Source organism: Miniopterus natalensis, chromosome 7 (genome assembly GCF_054644295.1).
Source record: "Miniopterus natalensis isolate mMinNat1 chromosome 7, mMinNat1.hap1, whole genome shotgun sequence".
In the NCBI taxonomy this organism is placed as follows: domain Eukaryota; kingdom Metazoa; phylum Chordata; class Mammalia; order Chiroptera; family Miniopteridae; genus Miniopterus; species Miniopterus natalensis.
The window spans coordinates 80256448-80281624 of record NC_142087.1 but is presented as its reverse complement, the minus strand read 5'-3'; the positions used below and the strand labels follow the sequence as shown (position 1 = coordinate 80281624).

General features: G+C 46.4%; 2 protein-coding genes across 3 annotated transcripts in view; both read right to left on the bottom strand.

Annotated features, from left to right (window-relative positions):
- VAPB (VAMP associated protein B and C) overlaps positions 1 to 3645 on the bottom strand; it is a 50278-nt gene extending 46633 nt beyond the window's left edge. The window contains exon 1 of one of the 2 annotated variants that reach the window (XM_087819192.1): positions 3483 to 3645. In XM_087819192.1, the coding sequence (XP_087675318.1) occupies positions 3483 to 3540 (58 nt within the window). In that variant the 5' untranslated portion in view covers positions 3541 to 3645. The remainder of the gene's footprint in view (positions 1 to 3482) is intronic. The other variant, XM_087819193.1, reaches the window with a different exon arrangement.
- Positions 3646 to 16972: 13327 nt separating this feature from the next.
- The window catches only part of RAB22A (RAB22A, member RAS oncogene family), a 50018-nt gene continuing 41813 nt past the window's right edge, over positions 16973 to 25177 (bottom strand). Inside the window, exon 7 of the mRNA XM_087819191.1 lies at positions 16973 to 24426. Within this exon, the coding sequence (XP_087675317.1) occupies positions 24329 to 24426 (98 nt within the window). The 3' untranslated portion in view covers positions 16973 to 24328. The remainder of the gene's footprint in view (positions 24427 to 25177) is intronic.

The following is a 25177-nucleotide window of genomic DNA, read 5'->3' as shown; positions in this document are numbered from 1 at the left end:
GAAGAGGGATGTGTTAGGATGTGAAGAGGGATTGAGAGTCTTTGACAATGACCGAAACAGAGAAGGCATAGTATCTGCCATGGATGGAATCTGATGGAAGGGAAAAAGAGAAGAGAGAAAGAAGAGATTACAAAACACCCTGTAAGTGACTCATTCAGAAAGCTCTCCTTGAGTTGAGCAACAAGTGGGACCTCCGAGTGAGGAGACAAAAAGGAAAGGATCAGGCCTTGGAAGAAGTGAGATCAATACAAAGAGCAACAACGCAAAGCACACGTTTCACAGGTTTACAACCCTTAACTCTTTCAGAAAGGTCCCCCCAGACCGTAAGAGCTTCTCTCTGTTTCACCACGGGTAATGTCACAGTGCCATGCTTCTCTCAAGAGGCCAGCAGTCTTTCCTCTTCTGACACTGAACACAATGGCCCTTCCTATAAGACTGACCAAGGTCACATAGGTCTGTGTTCTCTTTTCTTCTGTAAAATCCTTAACTTCAACATCATCACACAAAATGCCCAAGAACAACTAGAACCCAACACGTACAACCCCATACCTTCTTCGGCTGCATGTAAGAGGTGATCAATTTTTTTTCCTTTGGATGATAGGCATTTTAATTATTACCTTCTTAAGTTAACTTAGCTTAAAGTTCGATTCATTTAAGTCAGGGGTGGTGAACGTCCAGCCCACACGCTGTATATGGACCTCAAAACCATTTGGTCTGGCCCTGCCAAGGCAACTGCAGATGGGACTAGAAATTCAATAAATCTAGGAGCTTTTTTCATAGCTGATTTTTTAAAGTTGACTATTTTGTATGGCCTCGAATGTTACGAATATCCAAATGGCCCTTGGCAGAAACAAGGTTCCCCACCCAATTTAAGTGAATCATCCAAAGCAGAGTCATCACCCTGACTAACTTGAAAGAAAGGACCAGTTAGTTCTCACCCTGAAATGAATGGTCTGCACAGCAAGCCAGCGTATTGAGCTGCTACTCTAACTTCATTGTTTTAGTGATCAGCTTAAAACAAACAAACAATCCTCATGAAGTGGTTTGTGCATTACTGCAGATGCCTCTCCAGAGTCAGGAGCCAACAGCCTTCAACAGCTTGACACCTCGACTTCTCTTGGACCACTTCCCTAGTAAAAATACCCAGCGACTTGGCTATCATTACTTTGGCCCACCCAGGGCCAAACAGATTACACTTCTCCACCATACCTTTTAGGCAAAAAAGCTGAAATGATGAAATCAGTTGTCTGTATAAAACCACCAATCTCTGTATAATACAGCAACTTACCAAGCTGCTGTAAAACCAGAGTCTCACTCCTCCTAAACAATAACAAAAGTTTCTACAAGAGGCAAGATAGATGCGAGCACCACCCTTATCACTAGGGAATGATCCCAGTGATGGGGGAGGGAAGTGGCCAGCCCATGGTCAAGACTGGGGGTGGGGGAGGGTGTTGAGATTGCAGGGGATCAATCAAAGGAACAGCTAAGGAGAAGCATCACAATATGACCTTGCACACTGGCTGCATCTACACACTGAAGGCCTTAGAAGATCTGATCCCTGTCTACTAGCCAGTCTCGTCTCCTACTCAGCCTCGTGACCCCAACCTATGCTCCTTGCATGTCGTTCAGAACTACCAGCAGCATCCCACAGGAGCCCTGTCAGCTCAGGCAATTCCCCTACCTGACACACTCCCCACCCATTTCTTCTTTTAGCTGTTTCCACTCGACCTTTAAAGTCAGCTCAAATAACACCTCTTTCAGGAGCTGACCTTGGAGCACTCTGGACTACCTTACGTCACTGCACTGTCACGGCAGGTTCCGTCGCGTGTCCCCTTCCCTAGACTTAATTCTAGGGTAGGGGGCTGAGGGACAATGGGGGCATACACGTGACAGGACGCATCCTCTGCTAGCGCCTGACACGTGGAGTGGGCACTCAGTAAATGTCTGTGGACTACGTGAAGGAACATGCCAACTCCCAAGAGTAGCCACACCAGGCTTCTGGGGTAGAAAACTTCAGACAACTCCAGCGGCATTGTAGCCACCTGGATTCCCGTCGCAGCCTGGCTCCTCCAGGCCACGTGGACATCACATAAGCTAAAGCACTGTAATAGGATTATGGTCCATGTTAGGTCTTGTGGTGGATTTTTGTTTCTTTTATTTTCATTTTAAATGGAAAACCTTTGGTTCTTTATATATCTGGAGTCACTCTGAACTGCTAACCTGGGAGGCACTAGGACAGCCAGAGTTGGAGAGTGCTTCCCAGGGGCGAGACAGCATACGCGTTAAGCACGTGAGCCCTGAAGTCTGGGTTCAAATGTGCCATTTGCCAACTGGGTACCTGGACAGCACTCAGTCCACAAATATCTACTGGGCACCTCCCGTGGGCCAAGTGCCGGCGATATAGCGCTGACCTGGCCCTTCAATCTAAAGTATACGCTCGTCGCGTCAAACCATTTATTTCCTTCGCAGCACATACCGCTATCTGAAATAGTCTCCTTCGCCGGCCCGTCTCCCCTTGTTAGAAAGTAAACTCTATGAGAGCAGGGAGCTTGCCCGTCTGGTTCATTCGTCGGCCCTCCAGTGCCAAGCACGGGCTACTACACAACTCAGCACATGTGAACAGAAGGAACAGCTAAGTCCCACGGCGCCTGCTGTCCCACGGCGCTTATATTTTAGTGGAGAACTTAAGGGAGAAAAGAAACAAAGACTATAAAGGGTCACACTGGGAAGGGCCCTGAGTACACGACGCTGCCTCTGGCTCCTGCTCCAGGCAGCCGGGGGCGCCCACCCGGCGGCTTCCCACAGCCGCAGGACGGCCACCGGCGAGGGGACAGCGCGCAGGGCCGGGCCGCGTCCCTCGGACTCCGGCGGAGGTTCCTCCCGTTCACCTGTTCGAGGGATATTCTTTAGGCTCCCAATACTGGGCACCCAGCGGAGAAAGACCAAAATCTGCCCTCATGGAGCTTCCCTTCTACCGTAGAAACACAGCGCACAAGGGCGTGAAATGGTCCTTTTAGGTGGGGGGAGGCACCCTGCTGACCCCAGGACGGCGACGAGACAGGCAACAGTGCAGGTGTCCGGGTGGGGTGGCTGCTCGGAGCAGGCCCCTCGGGCAGGTGACGTCTGACTAAGGCCTGGAGAGGTCAACCTTGCAGAGAGCAGCAAAGAACCCTGTGGGCAAAGGCTGTGAGCAAGGCTCACGCTCCAGAGCCGGACCCCACGAACTAGACGGCAAGTTAAAATGGCAACTGTGCGTAGCGGCTGGGGGCTCGGCGGAGCGGCACGCCCCCTGCACCAGGCGCCCGGACGCCTGGCCCTCGAGCTCGGGGGGCGTGGGCGGGCGCGCCGTCGGGTGCGGGCGGGGGCCGGGGTTCGAGCTTGGGCCGACGTCACCGCCGCGCCGGCCGGTCCCTCCGGAGCGCGGGCGGGGGCACGGGGCGCCGGGCCTGGCTCGACCGGAAGATGGCCGGCCTCCGGCTTACCTCGGAATTTGAGCTCGTGCTGGGGCTCGAGGCTCAGGACCTGCTCCACCTTCGCCATGTTCCTCAGCGGCGGGGCACCTCTGGCGGGGAGACCCCAGAGAGGTCACCTGAGGCGGGAGGCGTTAATGCTGCGCCCCCTTTAAATTCGGGAAGGGAGGGGCGGCCGGGGCGCGGGCGGGGGTCGTTGCCGGGTGCGCGCGGAGTGGGGGGGCGGCCTACGCGGTGCAAGCGCAGGGGCGGAGGGCGAGGGCGAGGCCGCGGTGCCCGGCGAGCGCACGGCACGCACGCAGCGACGCACGCAGCGACGCACGCACGCACGCACGCGCGCAGCTGTCCTGCTGGCTCGGACCTGCGCGTGATCGGGCGGCGGGAAGCTGCGCTCCCGGAACTGCTCCCGGGGCAGTGCGCAGGCGCGGCACTGGCCTCGGGGGCGGGGCGTCCTGCGGGACCGGAGGAGGGGCGTGTCCGGACTCGCAGAAATGAGGCCCCTCCCGGCCAAGGTGGTTTTTTCAGGGCCCGTGGTACCAGCAGCTGTGTTAAGTGCTTTATTCGATAATAATACCAATAAACTTCTACTTTCCACCTGCTTATGTAGTACCACGCACTGTTAGAGATTTTGAATAATAATGAAACAACTATTTATTCTCATAAACATGTTTATGGGTGAATGATGTGTGCTAGGCGCTGTGACGTTTGAAAAGCGGTAAGTATAAATAGTTGCCAATTATTGCTTGCCTGTTTTGTGCCACTCTGCTGAACGCTTCTGATAACAGTAACAGTTAAAATAAAAGCTATGTTACATTACATGCTTACTAGGTAACAGGCGCTGTGCTGAATCTTTGACTAATAGATGCAACAAATGTTTAGAAATGCAATGATCAGAAAAGTTGACTTGTTTCCTACCCTCTCAATAGTCTGTTGGAGAAACAGCCTTTGAATAAATTACCACGCATATAAGTTATGTGACTAAAAACTCCTGGAGACCTAGATTTGCTTGGCGTCAAAAATGAACACTACCTCATTATTGCCATCTAAATTTTATTTCATTATATAATAAGGTTTACTTCATAAAATATGTGTTAATAGTCTCCTATATATAATAAATGAAAATAACACAGCAAATAGTTAACAATGTGACTCTACATGGCCAGCACATGTTCTTCTCTGTACTATTCTCCCCACTTTTCTGTATACTTGAAATTTTTCGTAACAAAAAAAGTGGTTGTTTTAAGATAATCTTTGTCTTTTAACTAGATCATTTGGTCCATTTACACTTACTATATTTACTGATAGATCTGAATTTATTTCTGCCATCTTATTTTGTGCTTTCTATTTGTCATGCCTGTTTTTTCTTTTCCCACTCCTTTCTTGTTTTCTTTAGGGCTGATTTTATTTTTCCATTCCATTTTTCTTCCTCATATATACTCTATTTCTGTTGTTTTAGTGATTATCCTAGAAATTTTGACATGGGTACTTACAAAGTCCAGTTTTTAAAATATCTTCACTTTGCTTTCTTAAAATATGAGGACTTTAGGATACTTTAATCACCCATCCTCTCAATTATATGCTTTAATCATAGTGTATTTTAAGTTTAATCTTTTCCTTTTTCACCCCATGAGTCATTACTAAATTGTTTTAGACAGTCAATGTTATTTTAGACTCAAACACCCAGTTACCAATTTCTCTGCTCATCTTTTCTTCTTGCATCTCAGGACTTACAGCTAGGATCACTTTCCCCGTGCCTGAAGTACATCCTTTGGATTCTATTTCCGTGAGGGCTTGTTGGAGCAATTCAAGCAACGACAACACATAACATAGTTTTGGATTATAACCCAAAGTACAAAATAAATATCTATGAGTCCATAGAGATATAAATGATTGAATAAAAAAATAGACTAGAGAAGATGAAAGAATTCTAAAAATTTGTTAGCTATACCTCAAGGAAATAGTATATAATTCCCTACCCCTTAAGTGAGGACTATGCTTAGTGACTTTCTTCCAAAGAGTAGAGTATGGGAAGTAGAACAATAACAACTTTTTTTTTTTTTTTTTAATATATCTTTATTGATTTCAGAGAGAGGGAAGGACAGGGAGAGAGAGATAGAAACATCAATGATGAGAGAGTCACTGATCGAGCCCACAACTCCGGCATGTGCCCTGACCGGGAATCGAACCCCGATCACCTGGATCCCAGGTCGCTGCTCAACCGCTGAGCCACGCCCGGCCGGGCAATAACAACTTCTTAAGGTGAGACCTGGCAAGCAGTACCTCAGCCAGATGATCATACATCATGTTGAGAGCATGGACCTTGCTATAATGTGATGAGAAGGGCACTTCACCTCTGTGGTCTTTTCCCCCCTAAAGCCCACAATCCCACCATAATTATAAGAAAAACATCAGAAAAACCCAAACTGAAGGACGTCCTACAAAACATCTGAGGAGGGCTCCTCCAATGTCAAGGCCATCAAAAACAAGGAAAGTCTGAGAAACAGTCCAGAGAGCTGAAGGCTAGGTGTCACATGGTGTCCTGAATGGGATCTTAGAACAGAAAAAGGGCATCAGGAGAATGCCAAGAACATCTGTATAAATGATGGACTTTAGTTAAAAATAGCATATTGATACATGAATAGTATGACTCATTAGTTGTGACAAATATACTAATGTGAGATGTTAATAGGGGAAACTGGGTGCTGGGCATGAACTCTTTACTTTCTTTGCAACTTTTCTGTAATTCCCAAACTATTCTTAATTAAAATTTTATTAGAAATATTTCGATTGGCTTTTCAACCTCCTATATCGGCGTTCTCCGTAGTGCAGACAGTGACTTGCTCTCTGGCCCCCAATCCCTTTGGTAACCAGAATATGCAGTGCTGAGCCACGGTGAGGAAATGGACAGCTTTGTGGAATTTGTGTCATCCTCTCGCTCCATTTCTGGCTTAGGAAATGCCATCACCCTTGGCTGTCCAAATCTTACCCATCTTTCATGGCCTCAATCACTCACTCACCCTTTCTCTCATTCACTTACTCATCCAAGCAGAATCCACTGCCTGAGCATCCTGCAGTGGATGCATTTAGCCTGAGCTACAAAGAACCTCACTGTCTAGTGAGCGGAGTTGAAAAAAAAATCACCAAAATAATTACAATCTGTGATAAAAGCTAAAATAGATGAGAAGAAAGCTATGAGGAGACCATGAACTTTATTCTCGAGGCTGGAAGAAAACTTAAAAGCTCAGAGGCATAAGAGAAAAGTCTTGGAAAAATAGTAAGGTGATCTTGCCAGACAGAGAAGAGAAGGAAAGGTTCTCCAAGTGGAGGAATAGCATATGCAAGGGCCCTGGGGTGCATGGCCTGCCAGGGCCTTTGAATAGTTTCTCAAATTTATTTAGCTTCTGCTCTGGATCAGGCAGTATATTGGAATATGTATCAGCTTCCTATGATGCTGTAACAAATGACCATAAAATCCATTAACTTATAGTTCTGGGGTTTAGAAGTCTCAAATTGGGTCTTAGGAGGCAAGAATCGACCTGTGTTGCATCGGGGGGCTCCTTGTCCTTTCCAGCTGCTGGAGGTTGGGCACATTCCTTGGCTCACGGCCCCTTCCTCCGGCTTCAAGCCAGCAGCATAGTTTCTCCAACCTTCTCTCTCTTGAACCTGTTTCCATCCTACTGAGTATGGACCTGTGGGCCAGATACTGCTCTAAGTGCTTTGTTCCTGTGAACTTACTTAATCCTCACAATGTCAAGACAGATCATTAATCCCCACTTTACAGATGAGGAGACCAAGGTCGAAAGAACTGTAGCCAGTAAGGGTGGGGGGACAAAGGGCTGGCTTCCTTATGCTAGAGAGTCTAGATTTTATCCTTGGATGTCCTTGGTTGTTCCAATGTTTTTATACAGGAGAGTAACATGACCACCTATATTGTTTATTTTGATGATTGTTTTTAAATTTAATTTTTTTTGTATTATTTTTAAATAAATACTTTGCAATAATTTGAGATTTGCAGAGAAGCCGCTAAGGTTGTTCAGAGTTGTCTATCCCCTCACACAGGTTCCCCGAGGTCACCATTTTACTTCATTTTATGTGACCGTGGTGGCAACGCTGGAACATTATTATTCACTAAACTCCAGACTGTTTTGGTTGTCACCAGTTTTCCACTAATGTCCCTTTCCCGTTCTAGGATCCAGTCCAGGACATCACATTACATTTCGCAGACTTAGCAAACATATTTTTCACAGAGATTCTTGGGAAGCAGACCGGAGCATGGACCGGTAACAACAGCTGAGTCGCCAGTGACCAAGTCGCACATGCCAGGCACTGTCCGACAGCCTCATGGGCATCCCTCAGTCATCCTCACCACAGCAAGGTGATAACACTATTGTCTCCGGTTTACACGGGAGGAAAGGAGCACAGGGAGGTTTAGAAACTTAGCTAAGAGGGGTGAGAAGCTGGAGATGGAGACGAAGGGCTTGGATGACACAGACCACGGGCCAGGGGAAGGGCATGTTTCTCAGGAGAGGGGGCCGCAGTGAGGGCGCGGAGGACACCCTGCAGAATTTCAGCGCCTCTGCCACAGGCCCTTTGCACTCACTGTTTCCTCTCCTGCAGTGCCCTTCCCTTGGCTGCATGTCAGGCACTGTGCTTGGCGCTGCGGGTGTATGAAGCCTGCTTCCAGGTGGGGGGCACACAAGGTACATCTACGCAGGTGAAAACAGACCTCTGTAAGGGAGTTCTGTGGGAAGGTGGCATGGATGGGTGAGAGCTGGGCTGGACACTGTTCTGGAAGGCTTCCCTGACTCAGCCGTTTAACCCCAGCTTCCACGTCACTCTGTTTCCTTCCCAGGACTTTGCCAACATGGAATTACTTATGTATTTATCTGTTGTCTCTCCACTAGGAAGCAAGATTTGTGAGTGATCATCCCTGATTTAACATCCCACCCCCAGCACCTAGCAAGGGCTTGAAGCACAACAACTAATAGAGGAGAAATGATTAGGGAAGGAAGGAGGGAGGGAGGGAGAGACAGATGGAGGGAGGGAGGAAAAGAAAAGGAAGGGAAGGGAAGGGAAGGGAAGGGAAGGGAAGGGAAGGGAAGGGAAGGGAAGGGAAGGGAAGGGAAGGGAAGGGAAGGGAAGGGAAGGGAAGGGAAGGGAAGGGAAGGGAAGGGAAGGGAAGGGGAAAGGAAGGAAGGGAGGAAGGGGAAAGGAAGGGAGGGAGGGAAGGAAGGGAGGAAAGGAAAGGAAGGGAAGGGAAGGGGAGGGGAGGGGAGGGGAGGGGGGAGGGGGAAGAGGGAAGGGAAGGGAAGGGAAGGGAAGGGAAGGGAAGGGAAGGGAAGGGAAGGGAAGGGAAGGGAAGGGAAGGGAAGGGAAGGGAAGGGAAGGGAAGGGAAGGGAAGGGAAGGGAAGGGAAGGGAAGGGAAGGGTGGGTAGGTGGATGGATGGATGGAAGGAAGGAAGGAAGGGGGGAAGGAAGGGGAGAAGGAAGGGGGGGAGGGAAAGGGAGGAAAGGAGGGAGGAAAGGAGGAAGGGAGGGAAGGAGGGAGGAAAGGAGGAAGGGAGGGAAGGAGGGAGAGAGGAAGGGGGAAGGAAGGAAGGAAGGAAGGAAGGAAGGAAGGAAGGAAGGAAGGAAGGAAGGAAGGAAGGAAGGAAGGGAGGGAGGGAGGGAGGGAGGGAGGGAGGGAGGGAGGGAGGAAGGAGATGGGTGGGTAGGTGGATGGATGGAAGGAAGGAAGGACAGAAGGGGGAAGGAAGGGAGGAAGGGGGGAGAGACCCAGGGTGACCAGTCCTTGAAGTTTCAGGACAAGCTTACATACACAATTTAGAACCAAAAGACACAGCAGTTCAGAATCAGCCAAGATGGGGGTTGGGGAGGTGGTAGGGTCAGAGCTACCCCACAAACGGGTGCAGTCTGTGGCCTCACCTTAGCCGAGAGAGGGGCCCCTTCAGTCTCAGGCAGGGTAACTGGGAGGGGCTGCCTGCTCAGTTGAGGGTCTCAGTGCATGAGGTGGATATTGGGAAGTTTGGGGGGCTGGGGAAGAAGACCAATGCTTTCCCTTCCTCCCCAGAAGCAGGAGCTCCCCTCACCTCAGGCTCCCTTGGTTCCTTACTCCTGACGGTGGATACCTAGTCCCATCTCTGTGCCTGGCACGTAAAAGGTGCTCAATAAATGTTTGATGAATGAAGGAAATAATGTAATTAAGAATTTGAGGGGGGGGTGGAGGGAGAGTCTCTTAGATCCTTAGGACTCTTTCTCAAGCACCCAGAAGGCCACATTTGCATTCAAATAATTGATATTCTAATTACAAATCATTGGTATTGATTTATTAAGCAGATCCCCAGAGGATCTCTGGAAGATAATTAGATTGCAATTCCTTAGGGGCGAGGCAGGCATATTTTCCTCGCTGTTCCCCCAGGGCTGCGGCTGCGAGGCAGAGCTGCTTGTGAATGTTTGATGAGGCAGGGTGCGAGCGAGTGAGGGGAGTTTGTCGGGGCCCCACAGATCATCCCCGGTGTGCTGGGGTTGGGGGCAGGAGATGCATTCCTGTGTAGATAAAATGCGCACACCTCTTTTCCCCAAGCCCTAGTGCTTTCCCACTGCATGGCCTTCATTCATGGAGGGGGGCTGGGGACCAGGATACAAAAGACAGGCAGCCCCTCCGTCCCCGTCCAGCCTGGAAACAAAGCAAAGCAAGGCAGTGTCCAGGGCCCCGCCGGGGTGGCTGGGGCAGGGGGTGTTAGGCCTCTCCCAGCACCTCCGTCAGCCTCTCCCCACGCCACCCAAATTAAATGACATAGTAAGCGAGCATTAGAAAAATAAAAAAGATTATGCAAACAATGAGGAAAGGCATCAATAGGAAACTTTGCTGTGTTGTTGATCTGATTTAAAAAAACTGGGCTTGCTCTGTGATTGCAGCTTCGAGTCCTCCCACTCCTCTGTCATTCTGACCCCTTGGCCCCGAGAGAGACCCCGCAGCATCCGCGGGTCCTCAGGGTCAGAAGAGGAGGACCCCTGACCCCGACCCCTGGAGCTCAGAGGCTGACACGGAGGGAGAGGTGTGACAGGTGGAGGCGATGTAAAGTTTCTCCATTTCCCTTTTCCTGTGCCCCGCTCCCGGGAATACACGGGGCCAGGGGTTCTCAAGTGACTGTCATGACGTTGCTTTTCTCTCTGGGGAAAAACAAACACAAGGGATTACACTATGTAGATTTCATTATGGAAAGCAAATGCTGTTTTTTAAAGAGATCCAAGCTGCTGCTGTGGGCCCCATCACTTCCCACGGGCGCAGCCTGGGCCACGAGGGACCTGGGGGTGGGGGCGAAGGAATACATTGCGGGCAACAGCACCCTCCAGCCCAAGCAGCCAGTCGGCTGTCACCACACCTGGGAGGGGGGAGGCAGGAGGCGGCAGGAGACCTGGGGAAGTGCAGGGAGTGGGGGGTTCCATAACGGGGTGGCTAGGCTCTGAGGGCAGACTCCTGCCGGCCTGCAGGTGCACGTGGAAAAGCAGCCGCCTAACCCGCGCTCAGATCGGCCGGGAGGCAGGATGTCTGGTCAGCCGGGGGAACTTGGACAATGCTCTTTGTTTGGTTCAGGCTCAGAACACAGGGGTCTTGTTTAGTCCTGACACAGTGGCCTTGTGTCCTGTGGAACTGCCTCTATTCTAGGAGAGAGACCACCAGGCCAGCTGAGTGCCAGGCCAGCCCCTGGCTGCCAGGGCCTGGCTTTCTCCACCTGCGCCTTGGTTTCCTCACCTGTAAGGTGGGGAACAGTGAAGGTTTCTACCCCTCAGGTTTGGGGAGGAGTCAGTGAACAAGCACAAGTTGAGTTCGTCCCACGGTGAAACCCCCCTCTCCCAATACAACACACGTAGGAACTAGGGCACTTAGCCACTGGTTCTTTTGTTTGTTTGGTTGGTTGGTTTTTGTTACTTCTCATAAGGATATTTTTTCCATTGACTTTTTTTGAGAGAATGGGAGGGGGAAGAGAAACATCAATGAGAGAGAGCCACATCCATTGGTTGTCTCCTGCAAGCACCCCACGGATCGAACCTGCAACTGAGGTACGTGCCCTTGACAGGACCGGAATCGAGCCCACGACCCTTCAGTCCGAAGGCTGACACTGAGCCAAACTGGTCAGGGCGAGCAACTGGTTCTTCATCATCAACTGCTAACCCAGTGACGACATCTGATCTCCCCGATCTTTAAATGTTTTAAATTAAAGCAAATGATTCTTCAATTGTAGCAATTAGAAAAAGGGACGTGCAATAAATGCCTGTCATTTCCTTCTGTGGGAGAGGTACCACAGATGAATTTCCTACTGGTCCTAATTTATCCGTGCTGTGATAATGCACGGTGAGAGGAGTCCTAGAACCCTGTCCTGGTTTTTGCACGTATTTATTTCTCCATGTCTGCGATGATGGGCTTTGCAGTGGCAAGAGTGTGTTAACATTCGAAGTGTGAATAATAAACGGTGATGGGTCAGCCTCGCAGGCTGGTACCTGGGGTGGGGGGCACTGTCCTGGGGGAGCAGTCAGCAGCAGGCCCGTGGGCAGTTTCCAGGCACTCTGCCTCTTCAGCTGTCTGTCGGTGCCCATCCTCACTTTCTCCCGTTCAAGCCCCTCTGCCCATGTCCTCCTGCAGCCAGGGCGACAAGGAATCTTTCATCTTTTTCTCATTTGATTTTGCAATTTAAGCCATTTGTCTTCTCTTCATTTTGTGTTTTGTGTGTACTCACAGGCATGTGTGGGTGTTTTTTTTAAACTACAGCATTATGGAAAATAAAAGCAAACTTTTATATGTTTATGCTATGATAGAGAAACAATAAAGGAGTCCCTGAGGGATGGACTCAAGGGGAAAACAGTGGGCCCTCAATGTGTGTGGTTATGTCACAGGCAGTCAGACGCTGGGGTTAATCACGGAACTTAAATGTTTATCATTCGTGTGATTAACAATACTGATCAATGATTATTAATGTAATTAACAATACTGATATTGACGAGTAGCTTGACTCCTTGTCACCATCAGCTATTCGTAGTAGCCCCGTAAAGTCTGCCCCGTTACCATGCAGCAAACACAGTGACAGCCCCACTCGCAGAGGAGGTAGGGAGAGGTCAGCACAGCCAGTCAGCAGAATACTCCATCTCCGGCTGGCCGTGGAGCCTCCTTGAAAAATGAGCCCTGAGTCATCATTTCAGAGACTGTCCCAGGTAAAGGCGCTTAGTGCACTTCTTGAAACGCTCTTGGAGATCTCTGGGTCACCGAAGCCTGCACCCCATTCCAGTCCAGCTCACGCCAAGGAGCCGTTCCTGGTTGGAGACAGGATTCCACCCCTCTTGAGGTGGCGGGGTGGTTTTTGGGGGGAGGGGTCATCTGATACCCACAATCAGCACCTCATTTGCTGTACTCTAAGAGGCTTCAAAACTTGCTGTCTTTTCAGCACCCACATGTCAACAGGCCATTTATAAAAATTGCCCCTTGCCAACCCATGTTGTTCCCATCTCCTGTTACATTCAGGGAGGCTTGTTTGGGGAGGGGAAATTTAAGAACGGAAGAAACCCCACAGGGACCCAGCTTCTTTAACATGGGGTATCCCACTGGAAATATAAAATATGAAAGCAAATCCAAATGTAACGTTTTCGGCGGGCTATTTTATGATTCGAGGGCCCGGATAGTAACTGACTGGGTCAGACCACAGATCACCCTGTCTGTCCAGAACCCCAAGGCCATAGCTTGCTTTCACTTAAAAAAACAAAAAACAACTATGATGTGTTCTCATTTCTATGTAAAGAAGCAGTGACCTGACCCTAGGGCTGGGCAGCTGAGTGAAGTGCTCATGTTAATGATAGTATACCCGGGCGCGGGTTCCAGCGCCCCGCCAAGCGCATTAACCTTGCATTTCCATCATTCACAACCCTACACTTTTCTTCTGAAAAATGCCCTTTCTCTAATAGAGCGGAGTCTTCGTAGCTTTCCCACGAAACTCTCATCATCTATGTAACATTCTACAGTGAGTATTAAATACAGAGAATTCTGATCCTCTGCTAGTCCTGCTTTCCGCCCCAACAGTGATATCTGTGGTTGTGTCCCCTTGAGGCAAATTTCTTAAAAGGTGGTCTCTGCGTTCTTACATTGTTTCTTGAAAGATTCTAAAAGGTTGTGCTGGAGATAAAAAAGGAAATGACCAGAGGTCTGATGAAAATCATACTTAACAAAGTGATGCATTTTGACAAGCTGTGAAGTCTTTTTTCCTGCTTCCGTTTTGCAACCTTGGGCAGCGGTCCTCCGAAAGGGGTGATGTCATACTTGTGGATACATTCTAGAAGGCTGGTGATGCTTAACTTCCCAACCAACATTTTTTGTGGACAATTGTATTTTCAGCTAGTAGATTATAAGTCAAACAACTAAACATTTTAAAAGGCTTTGCATTTTAGTTCTGATGGAAAAAAATCCTGCCATAAACATGAAGGTTGCTTAGAAACTAGGTCCATGGTTTACTTCTTATATGCTCTAAGGCAAGCAGAAGGCAGCTTGTAGAAAAATAAAGCAAAGATGTTTCGTGTGTGCATTTAAAACGTCCCTGTTTGTGCGCGTTTGTTTCCTCCTTCTGGGCAGAGTCATTCTTTTTCTTGGCATCTATGAATGAGACTGGCTTCCACCAGTGTTATTTTGACAAGACTATAGGCTAATATTCTCCTTCGTAACATATATTTATTTATACTCTTCCCTTCTGAGAGGATGTAGGACAGCTTGAAAAGATATGTTATCAAATATCAAAATGAAACAAAATTTAAAATTATAGAAATACATATAAAACAGAAAGTGGAAAAAGGTGACTGTTATGTCATCCCAGCCTCCCTCCTCAGAGGCAGCCACTGCTAGCAGCTTGGAGAACTATTCCAGATTCAGAAAGCATACACACATAAATATGTGTATGTGCATCACTTGTCATGTATAAATGGAGCCCTACTCCGCACACACTCTGAAGTGTTGTCTCCTTTTCTCACTTAGCTGTATACTGGGCACAGCTTGCAGTGTAAATGTGTGTGCGGCTGTTTAGCTTCCTTTTCCAGAAGTTACAAGCAAGGCTGCACTGACTGCACTTGTCCAGGCAGGAGGTTTTCTATGGTGCCTCTGGGGTGATGTCTGCAGCTGTGGACCAAGGCGAGGGGTCCTGCCCCAAAGGTGGATGTGTTCTACCCATAGCAAAGGGGTTTTAGGTGAGGGCTCCTCTCCCTGTACTGTGACCAACAGGCCAAAGACAAGTTCATTGCTGTTTGGATGGGCATTAATGTGCTCTAGTCTCTTTTACTTGTTAATTTACTGTTAATTTTCTTTTTCAGGAATTGCCTTTTGATGTAATGGGTCATTTTATTTCCCTTTCTGAGGGCTGTTGTTTTTGTTTGGTAGACACTCTCAGTAGGCTAGAGACAGGAATCTATTGCTGTCAATGTAGCCAACATGTCCTCCCCAGGTTTGGGTTCAACTTTGTTTACAGCCTTCTCTGGTCCGTCTGATCACACAGCCTGATGGAGGGCTGGGGGTCTGAGGCTCTGTACCAGCCCCGGCGCCCTGCTCCTCCATCTGCCCCTGACAACATAGCTCCAGCTACGGGTGTGTATTATATGTAACACCAGAAGAGATATACTAAGAAACATACTCCCTTTCAGGCGCAATTTAAAAGCCCCGCAAAACATCCATCAAATAGGAAGATGCAAATCCCACTGAAAGCACCACCACACCCCGGCCAGCAAGGCTGAAACGGAGCATCAGTGTTGGCAAGGATGCCGAGCAGCTGGGACTCTCACACGCCGCCGATGGGCATTATGTTGCTAGGCCGCTTTAGAAAACTTATCTACTGAAGCAAAAATAAACAAACCAACCTATAAATACATTCATCTCCCAGAACCCAGTAATTCCACTCCCAGGTATATGCCCAAAAGAAAAAATCTGTATAGGGCGCCAAGGACGTGCAAGAAGGTTCATTATGGCCCAGCCGGGCGTGGCTCAGCGGTTAAGCGTCGACCTAGGATCCAGGCGATCAGGGTTCGATTCCCGGTCGGGGCACATGCCCGGGTTGTGGGCTGCAGCCGATCAATGACTCTCATCATTGATGTTTCTGTCTCTCTCTCCCTCTCCTTTCCTCTCTCTGAAATCAATAAAGATACATTTAAAAAAAAAAAAAAAAAGGTTCATTACGGTACATTCACAACAGCACCAGCCTGGAGACAATGCCGTGCCTGCTAACCGGGAAGGATGGACAAGCGGCAGTCTGTCCCCATGGCGGGGTACTGGCGGCAGCGCGACTGAACGTGAAGGCTACGGTGCCCTGCTGAATGCCAGCTGCCAGACCCTAGAGCACGTCCTGTGGCTCCATGCAGTGTCTCTGTCAAGTCCCAAACCAGGCGAAACTGATCTGTGGTGTTAGGAAACAGGACAGTGACTGGAAGAGAGTGCAGGGCAGGGCTTCTGGGATGGCCCTGATGTCCCGTTTTTTGATAGGAGGGGTGGTTACATGGGTATGTCGCCTTTGTGAAAATTTACTGAGGTGGACACAAGATTTATGGCATCTTCTGCATGTTATACTTCAAAAATGCAAAAAACAAAGAGAACACCAAACTCACAACAAATAGTTATTTTAACTGAATTAGATGTGGATTAGCAGGGAGAGGGCTTTTAAAAACTAATTATGTGTGAGGACTGACTTTATCCACGCTGTACGAAATGCCAGTTACATAGGGATCTTGCCAAAATACATAACCACTTGGGATAGGCTCTCTTCGTATCTTCCCACCTTATAGATAAAGGTAATAAAACTCAGAGAGGTCAAGGACTTTGTCTAGAACTGCACAGCCTAGCAAGGGGCCAGGCTGAGACTCAAACCCAAGCCTGTCTGTCTCAAGCTCTCTCTGGGTCCCTCACTTGAACACGTCAGTTCTCTCAACATAACCACAAAATATAGACAGATGTGCTCCTATCTAAGAGGGATCTCCCGGGGAACACGAATGTGTGATGTGTGATGTTCTTCTGTAGGCAGTGAGCGGTACCAAGGGATTCCAGGGTTGAAGTTAACACCAGAATGGAAGTTTGCGGGCACCTTTGATGAAATCCCCCAATATGGGTGACGGACGGCATAAAGCGTTTCTCCTGTGAACCAAGCGAAGCACCTCACTGTTCCTTTCTCGGGGGGAAGCAGAATTCCCTCTGACGTTCCTCGGAGGCTTTGCAGGCTGCCTCCAGCGCCGCTCCCCAGCAGGACTATGGGAGGACACAAGGGCGGGGGAGAAGGGGAGGGAGAGGGCTTGCGTACGAAGACACAGGAGGCTGGGAAGCCAGATCAGCATATATGTTTAGGTTGCTGCTCACCAGATGCCAGAGATATCAGAGTTCTGCTACTTCAGTTTTCAAACATCATTTTAAAGCGATTTCAGAATATTTGGTTAAGAAAAGCGTGTGATGAATACTATCACGAAAAGAAACCATTTGAAAGGCAAATGCACATATTTATAAACAGCATTTTATTAAGAAAATGTTTACACCCTTCTTACAACAAACTCCGCAGAGACTTAGCATGTTATCCTCTATAAAAGTTGATAGGATATTCAAACTAAAACAATATAGTTTAGAAGTATGCCAAAGCAACCACCGTCTGCAAATATCTACCACCAGCATAAGACAGAAAAATCTTACAATGAAAACCCAAACATCTCATTTCCTTTTGTTAGCATCTACAAACAGTACAGACATCATATGGTTTACCTACAGACTCAGGTCCAGCCCAAGGTTAAGACTGCAAAAATAAAGTCTCTAAACATCCATATAAGCTTGGCAAGCCATTGTTACAATAGTTCATCACAGGTAATCGAGGGATGCGTCATGCAGGGGAGCCACGGCTATAAATCTGGGCTGTTCATAGTGCTACCAAGCGGCCTAAACTGGTAGCAACTTCATCTTATTTTTTGTTGCAACAGACGCTATTATAAAAAGGCACAAGTATCTTATTCCTTGCATCAGGTCTTGAAAAGGCATGACATTCCTAGGAGAGAGAATTGCTGGGATGATGGCTTAGCATTTTTTGTCTGTCTTTAAACTTAATATCTAGGCTCACTTCCATACTCCAAAGCTGTTTCTCTTCAAGACTATGAACTTAGGTTTTTATATCCTTTGACAAATGCCCTATTACACACTAAATGAAGTTCTGACACTCTCATCACCAACGGTAAAAAACATTTTGTCCCTTGGTCATGTTGCCACTGTTACTGCCTCTCAAAATGTGGGAGTTCACCTAAAATTAGCCCTGTTTGCTGACGGCGCTCGTGGTGCCTCACCTCCCTTGCTGGACATGGGGATCAACCCCACTGTGCCTGCGGAAGGTGGCACCCCACTGTCACGTGCACTACGGAGGCGGCTGGCGCCCTGTGTCTTTAAGGGACGGCCCACTGCAAAATGAGAATAAGAGAAATAAGACAAGAAGTCCATTTTGATCACAGAGAAGGCAAGACATCAATTCTTTAGAGAGTCAGAGGCATGACTGACAACCACGTGAGTGACTCATAAAGTGTAATGATGGAAAGACAGAACTGGAGGAGAGAGAGAAAATCTTTCCCAGAGCAATAAAGCTCTGTCCACACAACACGACAAATGGTTTAAAAACATTGCCACCAATCAGTTGCTCTGCTGAGCCAGCTGCTGATGGTTTTCCTGCACGGAACAGACTGGCCACTCTGACATCATGGGCACGGTCCATATTAAGGAAAAGTTTCATCAATTATGTAATAACCTCATAAGTAAAGTAAAAGCAGGTACACAAATTCAAGCCCTGCTTTTGAAATTCCTCAGGGGGTAAATCTGATTATTCAAGGGTAAATTTAATAAAAACATTCATAAAGGACAAATGAGATTAGGATTAAGCCCCAAGGTGAAGTCATACGCCGCCGCGTGCCGACAGTGCTCCCAAGTGGGAGTGTGTGCTGCTTGCCCCCACTGGCCTGACCCATGCTCTAGGCCTTTTCTACAACACGACTTTGTGCGAGTTTCCTGGACTTCAGTTCCAAGTAAAGATTACTGGCCCTATGTACAAAATGCTATGTGAAAAATGATTTTCTCCAAAGTAGCACTGATATTAAGTAATTTGCTTCCAGAAACACTGAAAAGTTCCTGAATCAAGATGTGGCAGGAAAACTAGCATGTTTTGCTTCTGTTGCATGATTAAGAAGAACATTAAGGTCTATCATTTAAAACTGCCAATTAAAGGAGGCCCTTTCAAAAAATCATTGCTGTCTTAGGATTTCCCATTAATTGGCTGAATTCTTGGCACTTGAATTCCTGTTCATGGAAAGCTACCCCAAATTTTCTTTGTTTCAATTATGAAGTATTTTGATGAGGCACTGGGCACCCTATAGATCTGAGAACAAACTGGCAATAAATGAAAACTTTTTTTTTTAATTAAACTTAAGGCTCCATAATTTTAATTCTAGTATCTACTAATGACACATTCTAACCTTGCTATCTAAAATGTTCAATATAATCATAAGAAAAGTCTTTCTTATGATTATGCAGTAACATAATCATAAGGTATGCAGTAACAACTTGACCTGTGAAAGGTCTTTCTTGTTATTGAACTTCTGAATCCTTTTGTTTGGAAGCCCCAAATATTCTAGCATATCTATAATTGATTACACTCTGCAAGGGAAGAACACAGATGTTCTTTATTCCTGATGGTATAGACTCAAATTCAAGTTGATCTATGCTAGCAGAAGTCCTCCTTGATTTGGGAAGTCAACCATTTCCCCACGTGCTGAGAGAATCCTGAAGGACAAACTGAGAAATACGGACATTCTTATTCTATTTACTCACTTTGTTCATTAGGTCTAATGAAAACTTCATCACAAAGGGTCTCTCACTTAGTCTCTTGGACTGAAAAAGCGGAGGCTCCTGAGAAATGTAACACCTTTCTAATACTTTTTAGAATTCATTTGCACAGAGAATAGGACAAATGCCCCAGAATTACATTAATGTTTCTTGCAAACCAGGTAATAAAGTTGCCTGGATTTCTATTACTGGAAGTCAAGGCAAGTAACTCTGCTGTCAAGAGAAATTGGCAGAGGTGGTTTCTTTCTGTCCTGGGTTAAATCCCATCACACCTCCCTCTTCTAAAACTATACAGTACAGTGTTTACCTCCTGGATAAATCGTTGCTTGGACTATTTTTTCTCTCCTAAACATTAACCTGGAATCATTTTTAAATTTTTGATAGACCATGCTAATTGAAGGGACCATGCTAATTGAAGTTGTCAGTAACAACCTGACCCTGGAAGGAACATTCCATTTTTTCCTTTAAAAAAATATTTACTGTTGCCCAGCTGGTGTGGATAAGTGGTTGAGTGTTGACCCATGAACCAGTAGGTCATGGTTTGATTCCGGTCAGGGCACATGCCTGGGTTTCGGGCTCGATCCCTAGTAGGGGGCGTGCAGAAGGCAGCTGATCAATGATTCTCTCTCATCACTGATGTTTCTCTCTCTCTCCCTTCCTCTCTCTCTCCCTTCCTTTCTCTCTGAAATCAATAAAAACATATTTTTAAAAAATTGGTAAATAAAAAATTAACTGTTGAGAGGTAGACCACCTCTTGGAGTTGAAGAGTAAACAGAAGTCATGCTGCTTGTCCCTCTAAAACAAATTTAAGTAACAAAAGATTGTACATGGGGTTACACATCTGGCTCATCACTGTCTTTTAACTTTTATTAGAGGGTCAGGAGGAAGATTTACAGCCTAGGGAGTTGGGAGAGGGGAGCCAGCCTGAGTTAGGGAGCTGCCATTCCCAATGTTCTAAAGCAGGTACCTAGTACAAACCAGAGTTAAGGGACTTTGAGTAACATTCCCCCAGAAGGAATGGGCTCTTTCATTACCTCTACAGGTTCTTGCAAAGACATCTGAAAGTGCATGGGGCTCTATCATGCACGCAATATACCCTGAGCCTCCATCTTACACACTGAGGGTCCATGGATCACGGTTTCAGTTTTAAAACAGGTGAAAAATGCCTATAAGAATTAACATAACCTCTTTTGCAATTCATTCTCAGAATATAACAGCTGCCCATGACCATGAAGAAATGCCTTTTCAAGCTCTGAGGCTGACCTGCCAATTAGCACCACGTAATGTGCATCAGACGTGCCCGCGCTGACACATGCGGCGGAAGTGCAGACATTCTGCGTTCACATCTCCAGGGAAGCCAGGGAATAGTTCTCTAATGGACATTCTCATTACTGTAGCTTTCAGTTTAATTTAGAAGGCCTCCTAGAACCTGTTTTCCTTCTTGAGGATAGAAAAGAATACAAAACTTAAAGAGAAGCTGAGAATTAAACACGATTTTCTTTCCCTTCTTATATATTTAAAAATAATGAAAACTGACAACTTCAAGGAGGATCCCGGCCCACTCAGATCAAGCCTCTCAGACAAAAGGCTCGAATCTTTCAAAGTGGGGGAGGCAGGCACTTCAAACATCATACACGGGCAACCCAGAAGTGTGTTATTTTAAAGGAACTAAATCTTTCTGTTGCTACATGTGGAACTTATCCTGCCCGTGGCTGAGAAACAGGTGATGGAGGGTTCATTTGGAACCTGAAGGGCCTACATACAGGTACTTCTCCCCAATCACTTCTTAAAGAGAAATTGAAATGAAGGACACTTGATCATACTCTTACTTTGTTCTTTTAATCACCAAATGATAGTTAATTAGTTATCAGAGGATCAGAAAAACACTTGTATGTAAGGAGACTTCTAGAGACCATTGGTGACTAGGATTAGACACCTGCAAAGAGCTTATTTCAATTTCTCTGAGAGGAATCAATATACACTTGCAGCTAATTAATTATTTTTCTCTTTTCAATCCCTAAAGTTTTTAAAAAAATGGCCCTGTGTCATAAGGGAACCAAAATAAGACTTTTATAGATGGGTTAGACCTCAATTCCTTTGAAATCTAGCCTTTTCTCCAAAGAAATAAGAACAAAGAATATATATGAAATGTGTATCAGATTGTTGCTCAGTCAGGTTAATATCCAAAGTGTGTTCAAAATGAAACACTGCTTCTGATGTTAATATTCATCTTTGCATTCCAAAAGCAAACCAAATGAATGAAAACCCCTTTTCTCTGTTTCATCGTGCGTAGATTGTGGATCTGAGAGAGCAGTCTGTTGCTGTTGTTTAGGATTAAAAACATATTACACGAGAATGGTGTCATGTCAATTTCTGAGACAACTGATGGAAGCGAGGGGAGGAGAGGCCTAGAACCGTGTGAATAGTGGCTGGTGCTGCACAGCCATACACACGCCATTCATTCTGTGAATAAAATGTGGCTACAGCCAAAGAGAATCCCTCTCACATGATGGAAGGTGTCTGAGAAATAGCAGGGCTACAGGGATGGACCCGTCTGGGGCTGGATGGTCCTGTCACATTAGGATTAGAGGAACTCACTTGTCTCACCAGTAAGGGGAGGCACGCACTTTTCTTTTCTCTGTGAACCCAGACACCATGAAATTGCCAACATTGACTGGCAGGCTTGGTGGAAATCTATGAAGGTCACAGATTGGCGCCATCTTTTGGTAAAACAGGACAGAAGGGGCCACACAAGCATCACCTCTTCGGGAATGAGTCAAGCAACCTTTGTGTTTATACTGTTGTCATGGAGATAGAGGTCCCGAGCAGGAAGGCTAGGGATATACCAGGGCAGTAGCCAGGTGCCTGCATCCACTTGGATGTATATTAAATAAAGTGAAGCCACCATCTGGTGCAAAGAGCCCAAACCTTGGAATCACTTGTTTTTTCTTAAAGCAGTATGCCCAGGCTGGTGTAGCTCAGTGGCTGAGCATGGACCCATGAACCAGGAGGCCATGGTTTGATTCCCGCTCAGGGCACATTCCTGGGTTTCAGGCTCGATCCCCAGTAGGGGGCTGGCAGGAGACAGCCGATCAGATTCTCTCATCACTAATGTTTCTGCCTCTCCCTCTCCCTTTCCCTCCCTCTCTCTGAAATCAACAACACAAAAAGCAAGATGGTGGTGGTGGCAGCGGCAGGGCAGTGGGGTGGTGCGGGGGTGGGCAGAGAGTCCACATTATTTTAAACAAAGTGACATTGGAACGTTCACTACCTATGTGCCTTCTATCGGCTTTAATAAAAAAATAAACAATTTCAAACGCCTGAGACATTCCCCAGGGAGAAGGGAGTCGCTCTGTACTTCATCTGAGTTACAATTTTCCCATTAAAATCCACCCATATCAAGTGGGGTGCACAAAGAAATAACAATTATTTTTAAAAGTTTCGACTGTTCAGTTTAAGGAGAGCTCTGAAAATACAATTTAGTTTGAAATTCAAGCTGTTTCATTTCCTATTTAATCTTGTAAATTTCCTTCCCTTACAATACTCAGGTTGGAAGGGTGCCAAATTAGACCAGGAACAAATTTTCACCAACTTCACTTCAGTGCTTTATTTTTAGATTGTATTAAAAACCTCATTAAGCTCCCTGAGGGAAAAGAGTGTTAACCACTAACAGAGGCAGGGGGGGCAAAAAGGGAACCGGAAAGATAAGCTAAATTGTTAACGAGGAAAGCTTTCTTCAGTTTGGTCTGAGGTCGCTGTTAAAAGCGAAAATAAACTTATTACCAAGACCAGGTAAATGACTTGAGCTTGGAGCTTAATTTTTTACCCCAAGGCTAGGAAGGGCCAGTCAGGCTTGTCCAAGTGGCATATGTCTGTATTATGATTTCCAGATGGGATTTGGGGGTGGGGGGTAGAAGGAAAGGCAGAGAAATCTTTAAAGATGGCAAGCTAAGGCTCTATGCTTTTGCACAACATAAATGTGCTTTGAACAGTCTCCTGTGGACAGGCCGAAAATGGGGTGGGCATACACAAGATGGGGCAAGATTAAATGGAATGAAACATAGAATTTATTACTGTATTTACATAATTTATACTTTTTAAGCCATGGTCTCATAAATACAGACTACAACTTTACATAGGCTAAGCAACAGATAATTGTTTCCCCCACCAAAATATATGGGTTAAATAAAAAATTGACAGCATTTACACTACTTTCTTTTTCTTCCTTTTAAAACCAGTTAGTGAGTTTAAACATATGCATTTCAATTTATTCCAGTCAGCTTCTTTACCACCACCACCCCAATCCTGAGAGCTTATTACAAAAGGTGCCAATAATGAGTTTGGTGACACATACAGGACAGGGTCAGAATGCAAACCTAGGGTGAGCTGTGGGCTGTTGCTGTTGTGAACTTACTGTATGCATCCTGGGCTAATGTATGCAATAGAAAGTGCTTTGGAGATGGCGGGTGCAATCATTTCCATCAGTCCGATAAATAACCCATTTACCTTCAGATAATAATTGCCATCCCTCCACTTAATGGTATCCTACCACATTTTAAATTATACAACTCCCTAGAACAGTGGAAATGGGAAACCAAGGAAATTATAATCTCCACGAGGTCTTCTTTCCCTCATGAACGACGAAAGTGCTCATTTTCCCTTTATAAATGTTACATAAAATCTTGATTACAAAACGACTCAACAATTTGATCCTACCATCCATACAATTACATGTTCCTTTCCAGCAAGGTCAAAAGCCAGTGATGGAGTCCCTTTGTACACCAGAGTCTTTACATAACACAAATCCACAGACTGAAATAGTACTGCTGCAATCTTCAAACAGGAAACAGACTGGTAAATTTCTGTGACTCTTTTTTGCACGAAGACCACCAGATTGGCTGGGCGAAGCCTGGTGGCAGGGCCCCCAGCCCTCCTATTAGCTTTCAGGACCACCTACTTCATTGAGTCTGAGAAGCTGAGGCTCAGTCAACAGCAGCTTCGCCTGGGCTCTGAAGGCTGTCTCCGGAGTTTGAAGCCCTTCCCGCCACATGGCGGGTTGGTGTCAGTGGATGGAATTCTTCGACCTAAACCAAGAGGGGAGGAGGGAAGGTAATGAGCCTTAATTTTTCAAATCTTCTCATTCTCAGACACAATTTTGTAGATGTAACTTGACAGGCTTCATGAAAATAAAGTTTAATAAACTTTTAATTTTGGAATGATTTTAGATTTACTGAAAAGTTGTAAAGATAATATAGAGAGTTGCTGTATACCCTTCTCCTAGTGTCCCCCAATGTTACTATCTTATGCTGCCATGGAACATCTGTCAAAATGAAGAATCCAATATTGGCACATCACTAGTAACTGAACTCCACACTTTTTTCAGATACCATCAGTTTTCCATTAACATTCTGTTTCCGTTCTAGGGTCCAAATAAGGATATCGCGTGGCATTTAGTAACACTTTTTTAAAAAAGTACCTGTTAAAAAATGTCTTGTTTTGAGTAGGTAATACATGCACATGGTAAAATAATTAATCAGAACAAGCCCGTCACTCTGTCCATGAATAGGTACACGCACCTCAACCTGTCCCCCCCTTCCTAGACAGGCAGGAGCATACAGAGTGCACAGCTCTCCACCTTGCTGTCTTCATGGTGCACCTGGGACTGTCCCAGCACAGTGCCTGGAGAGCTGTCCCTCTAGTTTATACGCTATGACACTGCAGTGTATGGATGAACTGTAACTGAAGTGGCGCCTCGCTGCTGGACAGCTTGTTTGAAATATTATGATGCTACTAACAACGGTGCAAGAATGGGAACCGGAGTGGATGTGTTGGATA